Genomic DNA, 12,368 nt, shown 5'->3' on the forward strand with positions numbered 1-12,368 from the left:
AATGTTAAGTCGCAATTCTTTAATATTTTTTTCACCGGATTAAGGGTTATTTAGATAAATATTGCATGATTGGACACAATAAATAGACACAGAAATATTTATTGTTTGCAATCAATGAAAATTAAAATAAATTAGAGAATAAATAGAAAACAATGAAAGTTTTTGGTCCTTTTTATCATCCAAAAATTACAATTTTAAAATATATTAAAGTCATAACTATCAGTTTTTACATAACTGCTATTTTTTTCTCTGTGTGTGTTTGTGCTTCTTTTGAGGTACTACTGCTCATTTATGACACCGTATATAAAATGTGATAATGCTGCTTTGAGATTATACGACAATAGCAAAGGTTTTTATGGAGACTTGGATGACTTTGATGAACACTTTATTTGTAGTTTATTTGTAGATATGAGTTAATATGATGAGGAAGAGTCTGAATCAAAGACTGATAACTGTCAAAGCAATGCATTTACTCCATTCAAAACACTAGGCATTTATAAAAGTGAAAAGTCTGACTATTGGCTGTTAAAATAATACATGATTTTCAAGGAGTAATTTAAAGCATACAAACATTATACCTGGAACAAAAAAACAAAAACAAAAAAAAAGCAAAAAAAATCCAAAGGCCAAATTAATATATTACATTCAGTTTTCATTTGACAGTTTTTGGAAATATGCACAAAGTCCAATCTGACAACCATTGGCAGAGTATTTTACAAGTTCATTTGTTACTAATCCTGTCCTTTGCTCCTGGTAAATGCAAGGTAATTTAGCTAAACCAAGGTTAAACTATGGGTTTCACTTCCCCTGAAAATGACAGTGGTTAGCAGTGACATTTAGTTATCCTTTAACAGTTATGCCAGCAACAGTACCAACAGACACACGTGTTGATGTACATTTGCTTCTGAGGACATTGTCCTCTCATTCTTTTGTAAAATGCAAGTTTGCGTCAGCAAAATGAATCAGTTTACAACAGTGAATTTAGAAGCTTAATCGAGTCAGATCATTACTGCAGATTGTCATACTCTGTGATTCAAAACCAATAGAAGCAAACAATTCAACAATTTCAGAGTTCAGAGAATAGTTCCAGCAAGAGAGGCATTGAGAACTAACATTTTATTCAATGGTATAGTTCAAGAACAGTGGCCAGCAACATTCAGAATTGTGTTTTGTGGTTTCAATTGGGCCTTATCATATTCAGATAATACTTCACGTGAATTTCCCGTCACGGGTATCACTTACCCTTTGAAAGAGGTTCCAGATGCCCTCTTGTACACCAGAGTGGTGCTGTTTTAATGGATGAACAATTAATTCAGGTGGGAGGGGAGTCTTCCCTTGCATGTCTTAAATAAAAAAGTTGTGCAGATGTCAGTTCACTCCTCTCATCCTGTCGTACGGTATCTCTCAAGCATGGGAAAGGGTTTCTACATCAGTAAAACTGTAGGGATAGTGGGGATTGTGGTAGCTGCTGGAGCGGTAGCCACAATCATAGCCCTCTCAGTGGTCTACTCCCAAGAGAAGTCCAAGAAGAATGAGAATGAGGTGAAACCCACCATTGAAGTGACTACCACAACAGCAGCAACAGTTCCAACAACAGCTCAATCAAATGAGCCTTGGGATCAGTGGCGGCTTCCTCAAACCCTGCTTCCAGAATCCTACAATATCACCCTGTGGCCACGGCTCCAGCCGGGGGCCTACTTCTTCACGGGGAAGTCCAGCGTGTTCTTTAAATGTGTGCAAGAGACAGACCTCATCCTCATTCACGCCAATAAACTGAATATGACAAAAGATGCAATCTTGAGAGCTCTCGGAAGCACACCGGCTCCTTCCATCGACTGGATCCGGATGGAGACGAAAACGCAGTATTTGGTGATTCGCCTGAAAGCTAGATTAACTGTTGGGGAAAGCTATGAGCTCTACACAGAGTTTTCAGGAGAGCTTTCAGATGACTTGGGTGGCTTCTACCGGAGTGAATATGATGAGAATGGAGTGAGGAAGTAAGGAGATTTTGATGTACTGTATATTTAAAAACTTTTTTCATGGTTATGCTACATCCATAATGTCTATTAGATGTTTGAGATGCTTTGTCGTAATTTTGCTGTATTTGTGACTTGTCAGTTTCACCTATTCTGAACAATATTCATACATCTAAAGGTACAATGGACCTCTTTTGTTACACTGCTAAAAATCATTATTTTCGTTTGGTTTTCTGGTAGATATATCCAAACATCCTTACAAGAACAAAGAATAAATTGAGAAGCAGAATGGCATAGGATATTAAGTCTTGTTTTCAAAAAAATCTAACAAAAATTGGTGGGATTTATGCCTAAACCAAGAAAAAACTGTTTGCCAATGGGGTAAGAAAAAGAAACTTGTTTTTCCTTTGAATCAGGTTTTTTTCTTAACCCACTGGCAAATCGTTTTTTCTTGTTATAGGCATAAATGTTACTATATTTTGTTAGATTTCTTTGAAAACAAAACAAAATATCATGTCGTTTTGCTTCTCAAGTAAATTAATCTTTTTTTAAGAATGTTTGGTATTTTACTGGAAAACGAGACTGGAAAATTATACTTGCAGTGTACTTCTAGTTAACTCATTTTGGGTACATATTTGTACCCTAAGCACGTATTGTATACATTTAATGATACCCAGATGGCACACGTGCATCTCCAAGATGTCTGTTTTAGATCTTTTCATCCAGAAAGCATTACAATCTAATTATCACCTGCTAAACATCTTAAAAAGATCAGATTTGCATACATTCTAAATCAAACATCTCAAATACATATGCTGAATGGCTCATTGGCATCTGAGACATACTTATTGACACACTATCTTAAAGATGTATTGCACAGATGAACAAACAACATAAAAATACTGTGTTCCAGATGCAAACAGAGATGAACATGTGCTATCAGGGTGCATTTATTTGGTTGAATGTACCTGCACACTACCACTCCAGATACGGCCGTTGTACAGAAAAACATATAGTTTAGTATCATTTTTTAATTAGTACTTATAATTCCTTCTTTTTCAGAATTGTCGCGACAACCCAGATGCAGCCAACAGATGCCAGGAAAGCTTTCCCCTGCTTTGATGAACCAGCAATGAAAGCTGTATTCCATGTCACTCTTCTCCATGATCGTGGAACAAAAGCCCTTTCCAATGGCTATGAAATGAGTAACTAAATAAAATAACTTATTTTTGTCACTTGAAGACCAATAGAGTGTAATAACCAAAATACATATACAAGAAGTTTTAGGTCTAATATTGATTTGTCAATCTAATCATAAAAAATGTCACCAGTCAATATGTTGGATGTCTTTTTTATGTTTAGTAATTGAAGACACTACAGTGGATGGCGTTGAGGTAACCAAAACCACATTTGAGGCCACAGAAAAAATGTCAACCTATTTGTTGGCATTTATTGTCAGCGATTTCGGTAGAATTGAAGAAAATGAGGAGAATCCTAAGGTGTGTATCTCTTTCAAAATTTTAAGAAAACTTAAAACAATGAAACATTTTAACCAATTTCCAACAGTTCCAAATGTTGTCTTTTTCACAAATAGATTCGAATTTTTGCCCGTCAAGAAGCCATTAACGCAGGCCAAGGGCAGTATGCACTTAACGTGACTAGAAAGATTCTCAAATTCTTTGAGGAATATTACAATGCATCCTATCCACTGCCCAAATCAGGTGAGAGAGCATGATATAGGCTAGTTTTACATAAACTTTACATAGATTGTTTATTCTGTTGTGACTTAAAATTGAGGATGTTTTTTCATATTTAATTTTCAAAATGAAAATTAACATATTGAGTTACTATAGATCTTTTCAATCGTCAGATGGCACACTAATATATATTTACTGACTATTTTTAAGATTTACCACTTTTAAATTTCATAACAAAATGCCATCAAATTGAATTGTGTAATGTTTTACAAAAAGAAATTAATAAAAATTAAATACAATGTTGTAAATGATATTTTATGAAAGATACTCAATTCACTTTGACGGAATTTTGTTATGAAAATTAAATGTGTATATCTTACAATTATTTTTATGAGTGAATTGTGTTATTTCCATTTGTACTTTAAAGGGATAGTTCACCTAAAGAGATTGTTCAAAAATGACAATTCTGACATCATTTGCTCACCCTCATTTCATTTCAAAGTAAACCCATATGACTTGATTTAAAATCTCTCATTTTGCATTCCACAGAACAAAGAAACTAGATGAGAGTGAGTAAATGATGAGAGAATTTTCATTTTTGGGCGACCTATTCCTTTAGGTGACAATTTGTTATCTCAGTATGTGTATTAAAAGGGATAGTTCACCTAAAAATGAAAAATCCCCAATCATTTACTCACCCTCATGCCAGATATGTGGGACCTTCTTTCTTCTGCAGAACACAAACAAAGATTTTTAGAAGAATATCTAAGATCTGTTGGTCCTGACAATGCAAGTGAATGGTGACCAGAACTTTGAAGCTCCAAAAATCACATAAAGGCCACATAAAAGTAATCCATAAGACATAATCCATATCTTCAGAAGTGATATGATAGGTGTTGGTGAAAAACAGATCAATATTTAAGTCCCTTTTTACAATAAATCTCCATTTTCACTTTCAAAATGTGAAAGTGGAGATTTATGGTAAAAAAAGAAATTAAATATTAATCTGTTTCTCACACACACCTATCATATCACTTCTGAAGATATGGATTAAACCACTGGAGTCTTATGGATTACTTTTATGCTGCTTTTATGTGATTTTTGGAGCTTCAAAGATTTGGTCACCTTTCACTTGCATTGTATGGACCTACAGAGCTGAAATATTCTACTAAAAATCTTCATTTGTGTTCAACAGAAGACAAAAAGTTATAAACATCTGGAATGGCATGAGGGTGAATAAATGACTGGGGAATTTCCATTTTTGGGTGAACTATCCCTTTAAGTGATATTTTGCCTTCATAATCATATATTTCATTCTTTAAAATATTTAAGCTTTGTTCAAGGTTTATTCCTCCCATTGTTGCACAGATCAAATCGCTCTGCCAGACTTTAGTGCTGGTGCAATGGAAAACTGGGGCTTGATCACGTACAGAGAGACTGCCTTGCTATATGATGATGAATTATCCTCAAATGCAAACAAAGAGAGGATTGTTACTATTATTGCCCATGAACTTGCCCACCAGGTATCAGGTGTCTTTTTCCAGTTTGAAACAAGCATTCTTATCTGATATCGACTGTTGCTTTGTTTGAAGTCATCTTTTATCAGCTTCAAACTGTAAGGTTTACAACTTCTCTAAAGGCTGTAAATGCTTTTTCATAATATATCTCCCTCTCTGCCTGTTTGTTATTAGTGGTTTGGAAATCTTGTGACACTAAGGTGGTGGAACGACTTGTGGCTCAATGAAGGTTTTGCATCCTATGTTGAATATCTCGGGGCAAATGAAGCTGAGCCATATGTGGAACATTGTGAGTGGTTGAAGCTAAAGCCAAAGCCATATAAACACTATAAAAAGCCATTGGTTTGTTACTACATCATTTTGTAATCTAATCTTAATTTAGCAAAGGATGGAGTGTTGCTTTTGCAAACTTTTTGAATTGGAATTCGAAAGGCTTTCTCGACTAAATTCTGAATGGCGTACAACCCTGCCGTTGATTTTAGTATCAGTACCAAAAGGGATGAAAAGCACATACTGTACCTAATTCCTCTGTATCTATCCCACAGACAGACCTGATCGTTCTGAATGATGTGCACCGAGTTTTTGCCATAGATGCTCTGGCCTCTTCTCACCCCTTGTCCTCTAAGGAAGAGGAAATCCAAAGACCAGAGCAAATCAATGAAGTGTTTGATGCAATCTCCTACAGTAAGGTAGCGTATTAGAGCTGTTTTCTAAGTTCAAACATTTATGACATCAATGTCAAATAATAAAGAATAATATTCTGAATACATTATGTGGCATGTTTTTGTTATAAAGTTATTAAACAATGTTGAATATCTGGTAATGTGTGGTCTCTTCCTCTAGGGAGCATCAGTACTTAGAATGCTATCTGATTTCCTCAGTGAATCAGTGTTTACTGAAGGACTCAAAGTAAGTTCCCTCAGTACACCAACCCTTGTTGTGATGTACAATCGAAAATAAGGTCAAAATGGAATATGTTTTTTTGTGTTGAATGTTGGTTGGATTTTTTCGGACATTCATGACCAGTTTATTTCAACAGACCTATCTGGATTATTTCAAATACAACAACACTGTGTACACAGACCTTTGGGACCATCTTCAAATGGTAAGTTACATTAAGATAAAATACAGTTTCATCTATTAAGCAAAATAAGAATGTTCCTTTAAAGGTGATTTTTTTCAATGTTAAAGGTATAGTTTGCCCAAAAATGAAAATTCTCTCATCATTTAATCACCCTCATGCCATCCAAAATGTGTATGACTTACTATCTTCTGCAGAACACAAACAAAGATTTTTAGAAGAATATTTCAGCTCTGTAGGTCTATACAATGCAAGTGAATGGTGACCAGACCTTTCAAGCTCCATAAATCACACAAAGGCAGTATAAATGTAATCCATACAACTCCAGTGGTTAAATATATGTCATCTGAAGCGATGCAGTCGCTTTGGGTGAGAAACAGATCAATATTTAAATCCTTTTTTGCTATAAATCTCCACTTTCACTTTCAGAATGTGAATGGTAAAAAAGGAGTTAATTATTGCTCTGTTTCTCACCCACACCTATCATATCACTTCTAATGACATGGATTTAACCACTGGAGTCATATAGGTTACTTTTATGTTGCCTTTATGTGATTTTTTGAGCTTGAAAAGTCTGGTCACCATTCACTTGCATTGTATAGACCTACAGAGCTGAAATATTCTTCTAAAAATCTTTGTTTGTGTTCTGCAGAAGAAAGAAAGTCAATCACATCTGGGATGGCAAGAGGGTGATTAAATGATGAGAGAATTTTCATTTTTGGGCAAACTATCCCTTAAAAATAATTTCTCCTATCCAAGCTTAATATGCTGAGACAGTCATAAGAAAGCCATTTTTACATTGATTTCCTTGAAAATGGCAAGCCTTAAAAAAATGTAATTTGTGACTTTGTGGTTTAGTATGTAGAATAAAGGCTGATATCTACCATCTGATTTTTCAAGACAAAAGACAAGCACTCATGAACCATGATGAAAATTTTATAGGCCGTGAACAAGATCAGACCGGACAGCCTCCCCAAAACGGTGCATGAGATTATGGACCGTTGGGTTCTTCAAATGGGCTTTCCTGTGGTCACTATTGACACCAGAACTGGTCAGATCTCACAGAACCACTTCCTCCTTGATCCTGTCTCTGAAGTTAAAAGGTCTTCAGAATTCAAGTATGTAAAAAAAAGAAAAAAGTGATGTAAACATCTCAGAGGACCTATTACTGTCCTGCATGAAATAGGATTTCAATTCCAGCACAGTTTATCAGATACTTTCATTACATATAAAAAAATATGAATCTATAAGAATCCATCATTATAGGTGCACTCCTAATTAAAAAAGTTTTACTCCTAAAGAAATGAATAGCAATTTTGAAACATATGTATAAAATCATGAGCACTCATATGAGATGAAGACTCCAGTCTTATCAGTAACCTTATAAAAGCTGTTTTATTCTAAACTGAGAGGGTCTCTTCATGGGGGCGGCCATGTTATGATCACATGACCAGCCGAATACAACTCACTTAATCTCAGTAACCGCCCTGTTATTGAACACTTTCCCTCATAAATTACATTAATCATGACTGACTGTGAAAAGTGAATTTCCACAATGTCATCAGTAACTGAAAGCTTGTGTTTAAATAATGCTGCATCCATGCCACTAGGTGTCAGTGTAGTCTAAGGTGACATAAACAAAAAGCTATTGAGTGCACCTTTAAGTTTTGCTGAAATTTTCAATTACTATATCAGAATATTCTTAATTCTTTTAGTTATGAGTGGTTTGTACCAATTCAATGGATGAAGACAGGAGTAATGCAAGATCTAGATTGGCTGCTAGAGAAAGAAGGTGAGTTTTGAAATTGCAGAGCTTTAATCCATAAAGAGTTAAAACTATTACATTCTTTTTATGCATTTGGCAGATGCTTTTATCCAAAGCGACTTCCAGTGCCCTTATTACAGGGACAATCCCCCTGTAGCAACCTGGAGTTAAGTGCCTTGCTCAAGGACACAATGGTGGTGACTGTAGGGATTGAACCAACAACCTTTTGTTTACTAGTTCAGTACTTCAGTCCACTACACCAACACCACTATTACTGAAAAGACCAACATCCTCAATGCTGTTGTGTCTTAGTCTTTTCACAAACGACACTGACTTTATTCTAATTTAAAAGGACAGTACACCAAACAATGAAAATTCTGTCATCATTTCCTTCATTTTGTTCCAAACCTGTATGACTTTCTTTCTTGCATTGGGCACAGAAAGTGAATCTTTGAAAATTATCCTGCCCGCAATTTTCCATATAATGAAAGTGAAAGGGGACTGGAAATGACACACATATACACGCACGCATGCACGCACGCACGCACGCAAAAGCACAAAGCAGAATTACAATGACAGAATTTTCATTACTGGGAGAACTAGTTCTTTAATTTATAGTTAATTATTATTGTTAATTGCTAATATTGCAAACTATCATTGACCTGTGAAGGCCAATATTGTATCTGCTTTACTGAATATAATATAATATAATATTATATTATTCATTTCTGTGTTTAATTTTGTTGTTTAGAAACAAAAGTAAACATGAAAACAAAAGATAATGAGTGGGTTCTGGCCAACATCGATGTGGTAGGATACTACAGGGTTAACTATGACAGTGAAAACTGGGAACGCCTACTCAATATTCTCCAGACATCAAGACCGGTAAGAAGGAGAACTGTTGAAGGAGGAAGTGTTGTTAAAGTTACTTATAGCAAACACAGTCATGTAGTCGTTTTTTCATAATAATTGACAGCAACTGTTTAATTCGTTTTCAATTTAGAAAATTCCTGTTATTAACCGAGCACAAATAATTGATGATACATTCAACCTGGCCAAGTAAGATCTGAAACCCTACTCCTTTCTACAGAAGTTTTGAGTATAATTTCCATTGGTCAGTCAAAATACTCAAATGCATCTCTGTCTTTAACAGAGCTCAAATTGTTCCAACAACATTGGCTCTAAGAACCACAAAGTATCTTCACAATGAAACCGAGTACATGCCGTGGGAGGCAGCTCTCGACAACTTGGACTACTTTTACCTCATGTTTGATCGCACTGAGGTGTACGGCCCCATGCAGGTAAGCTTTCCTTCTACTGGTAATTTAAGAACATCATACAAACGGAATTGGTCTTGATTTTTAACATACATATTTTTATACCTGTAGGCATATGTTAGAAAACAGGTGGAACCCTTGTATGAACACTTCAAAAGTCTAACAAACTGGACGGATGTCGCAAAAGGACATACTGACCAGTAAGTCATAGGCATATAGGCATGATAAGTCTTCAATGTTTAGATTTGTTCCAACGAATTTATGTCTTCATCTATGCAGATATAACCAAGTAAATGCACTCAGAGTTGCTTGCAGCACTGGTCTAAAAGACTGTAACACTCTAGTCTCAACATGGTTCGAAGAGTGGATGAACAATTCAGCCGTCAACCCGTGAGTTTCACTCAGGAATAAAAACTGAGTTCATTGTAACCTCATAGTTAAAAACTATCCTGAAGCAGATTCCTTTTGTTTCTTAGTTAAATTAGATAATACTACTTATAAAAATATCATTACTTATAATCAATATTCAATATATATATAATCAATATATATCAATATTAATTGCCAATATTATCATCAATCAATCAGTCAGTCATCTATAATTGCTAATTTGTTTTATAAGCATATTCAGAAGTGATCGACCAATATGGGTTTTTAATGGCCAATGCCGATATCTAGACATCAGGGTGGCCGATGGTTGATACATTGACGATATATATTAAACATTTTAATTAAAGTAAATAATATACACAAAAGTGCTGAATTTACATTAATTCTACACAATAATTACTCAACATTCACAAAAAAATAAATAAATACTGTAAGTAAAATACTGGCCAGTTAATCAGCTTCGCCGATATATTGGTCTGTCACCAATTTTCAGTATTTTCAGTACATTTATAGATCATAATAAAGGCAGCAAATTATCTTAAAGGGTTAGTTCACCCAGAAATGAAAATTCTCTTATCATTATGCCATCCCAGATGTGTTTGACTTTCTTTCTTCTGCTGAACACAAACTAAGATTTTTAGAAGAATATCTCAGCTCTGTAGGTCCATAAAATGCAAGTGAATGGTGGCCAGGCCTTTGAAGCTCCAAAAAGTAGATGCAGTCACCATAAAAGTAATCCATATGACCCCAGTGGTTTAATCCATGTCATCTAAAGTGATCCAGTTGGTTTTGGGTAATAACAGACCAAAATGTAACTCCTTTTTCACTGTAAATCTTGACAGCAGAATCCTTGGCGGTCATGATTTCAAGCTTGATTACACTTCCTATATTTTGGTCTGTTCACACCCAAAACCAACTAGATTGCTTCAGAAGACATTGATTAAACCTCGGGAGTCCTGTGGATTACTTTTATGCTGACTTTGTCTCCTTTAGGAGCTTCAAAGGCCTGATCACTATTCACTTGCATTGTATGGACCCACAGAGCAGAGATATTCTTCTAAAAATCTTTGCTTGTGTTTTGCTGATGAAAGAAAGTCATACACATCTGGGATGGCATGAGGGTAAGTAAATGATGAGAGAATTTTCCTTTTTGGGTGAACTATCCCTTTAAATTAGTAGATCAACAGAAAACTACCATTTTCATAATTTGTTGCTTTAAATTTTCTCTGCATCAGTATTAAAGCCAACTTGAGGTCTACGGTGTACTGCAGCGCCATTGCTGCAGGAGGTGCTAAGGAATGGGACTTTGCCTGGGAAATGTTCAAAAAAGCCACCATTGCCTCAGAGGCAGAGAAACTGAGAGCTGCACTGGCATGTGCCACTCAGCCCTGGTTACTGAACAGGTAAGCTCACTGTAGGCTGACTAGGTCTTACTTTTCTCATGTGCATTGCATTTAGTCCATCATGCTAAATGCCTGTTATTTAATTTATTTTGTAGGTATCTGGGATACGCTTTGAATGCAACTCTAATTCGGAAGCAAGATGCCACCTCTACCATTATCAGCATTGCAAGCAATGTGGTTGGCCAACCTTTGGCTTGGGACTTTGTTAGGGCCAACTGGGAATACATTTTCAATCAGTGAGTTGGACTTTGATACTGAAGGATTACGTTCTTATTTGCTTATACATTTTGACAGCCCTGTTTTGTAATGTACTGTTCTATCTTTCCCCATTAGATATGGAGGTGGATCTTTCTCTTTCTCCAATCTGATCAATGGTATAACAAAGAGATTCTCAACTGAATTTGAACTGCAACAGGTATGTGATCTTCCCCAGGACTGGTTTATTTCCTGCAGTCAATAGAGTTTGATGTATACTACATGGCCAAAAGTACAGTATGTGGGCACCCCCTTCTACTGCAATTAATGGGTTTGGCTAAGCCCCTTAATTTCAGTGAAGACCAATCTTTCAAATGCTCAACAAGCACATATAGGTGTGGTGTTGTACCATCAATCCAGCATGATAAAGAGGAAGAAACAATGACTAACAATTTAACAAATGTCGTCTTGCACAGCAGATTATTATACCTAAATGTTCTATTTTACACCCTGTGAAATAATCAGTTTCCCTATTTCATAAACACAGCTGATTCAGTTCAGGGATGACAATGCTGATGTAGGCTTTGGTTCAGGCACCCTCGCCATCGAGCAGTCCATCGAGAGGACTAGAGCAAACATCAGATGGGTCAAAGACAACAAGGAATCCGTCTTGAAATGGTTCAGTGATGAGTCTAAATCACAATAATGCACATAATGTAGCTTGTTTGCTCTGATGAGGAGAGGAAAATTGGGACTCATTGTTTTGCTGGGCCTAGATGGTTAGAGCATGAAAGGAAATGGCTATTTATTCTCCATGATGTTCTAGATTGTAATATTTTCCAGAGGTACTTTCTTCCTATGATGCTGTATACTTTATAAAGACTTTCCTTAAAGAATGCTTAGTGTTATGATTGTTAATTTTTTCCACTTTAATATTTTTGTAAAAATTTGATTTTTCTAATGTGTAAACTTTTTTGTTAAATGTATTATTTTGGTATTTTGTTCAATGAAAATAAACAAAGTTTTTGAAACACTGAGTTTTCTTTCTATGTATATGAGTAATTAAT

At 35.5% G+C, this 12,368-nt stretch overlaps 1 protein-coding gene across 1 annotated transcript; it reads left to right on the plus strand.

Moving 5' to 3' along the window:
* The first annotated feature begins 375 nt into the window (after nt 1-375).
* Nucleotides 376-12,331, plus strand: anpepb.1 (alanyl (membrane) aminopeptidase b, tandem duplicate 1). Its single transcript, XM_051689734.1, is given in 21 exon segments — nt 376-1,997; nt 3,039-3,181; nt 3,339-3,475; nt 3,571-3,697; nt 5,042-5,196; nt 5,365-5,466; nt 5,468-5,479; nt 5,736-5,879; nt 6,034-6,099; nt 6,230-6,295; nt 7,214-7,389; nt 7,987-8,063; nt 8,788-8,921; nt 9,040-9,095; nt 9,190-9,337; nt 9,425-9,513; nt 9,593-9,703; nt 10,939-11,106; nt 11,202-11,342; nt 11,440-11,521; nt 11,849-12,331. Coding segments are annotated over 21 exon segments (2,925 nt in total). The 5' UTR covers nt 376-1,365; the 3' UTR covers nt 12,008-12,331.
* Nucleotides 12,332-12,368: the final 37 nt, after the last annotated feature.

The sequence above is a fragment of the Myxocyprinus asiaticus genome, chromosome 46, assembly GCF_019703515.2.
Source record: "Myxocyprinus asiaticus isolate MX2 ecotype Aquarium Trade chromosome 46, UBuf_Myxa_2, whole genome shotgun sequence".
Classification (NCBI taxonomy): domain Eukaryota; kingdom Metazoa; phylum Chordata; class Actinopteri; order Cypriniformes; family Catostomidae; genus Myxocyprinus; species Myxocyprinus asiaticus.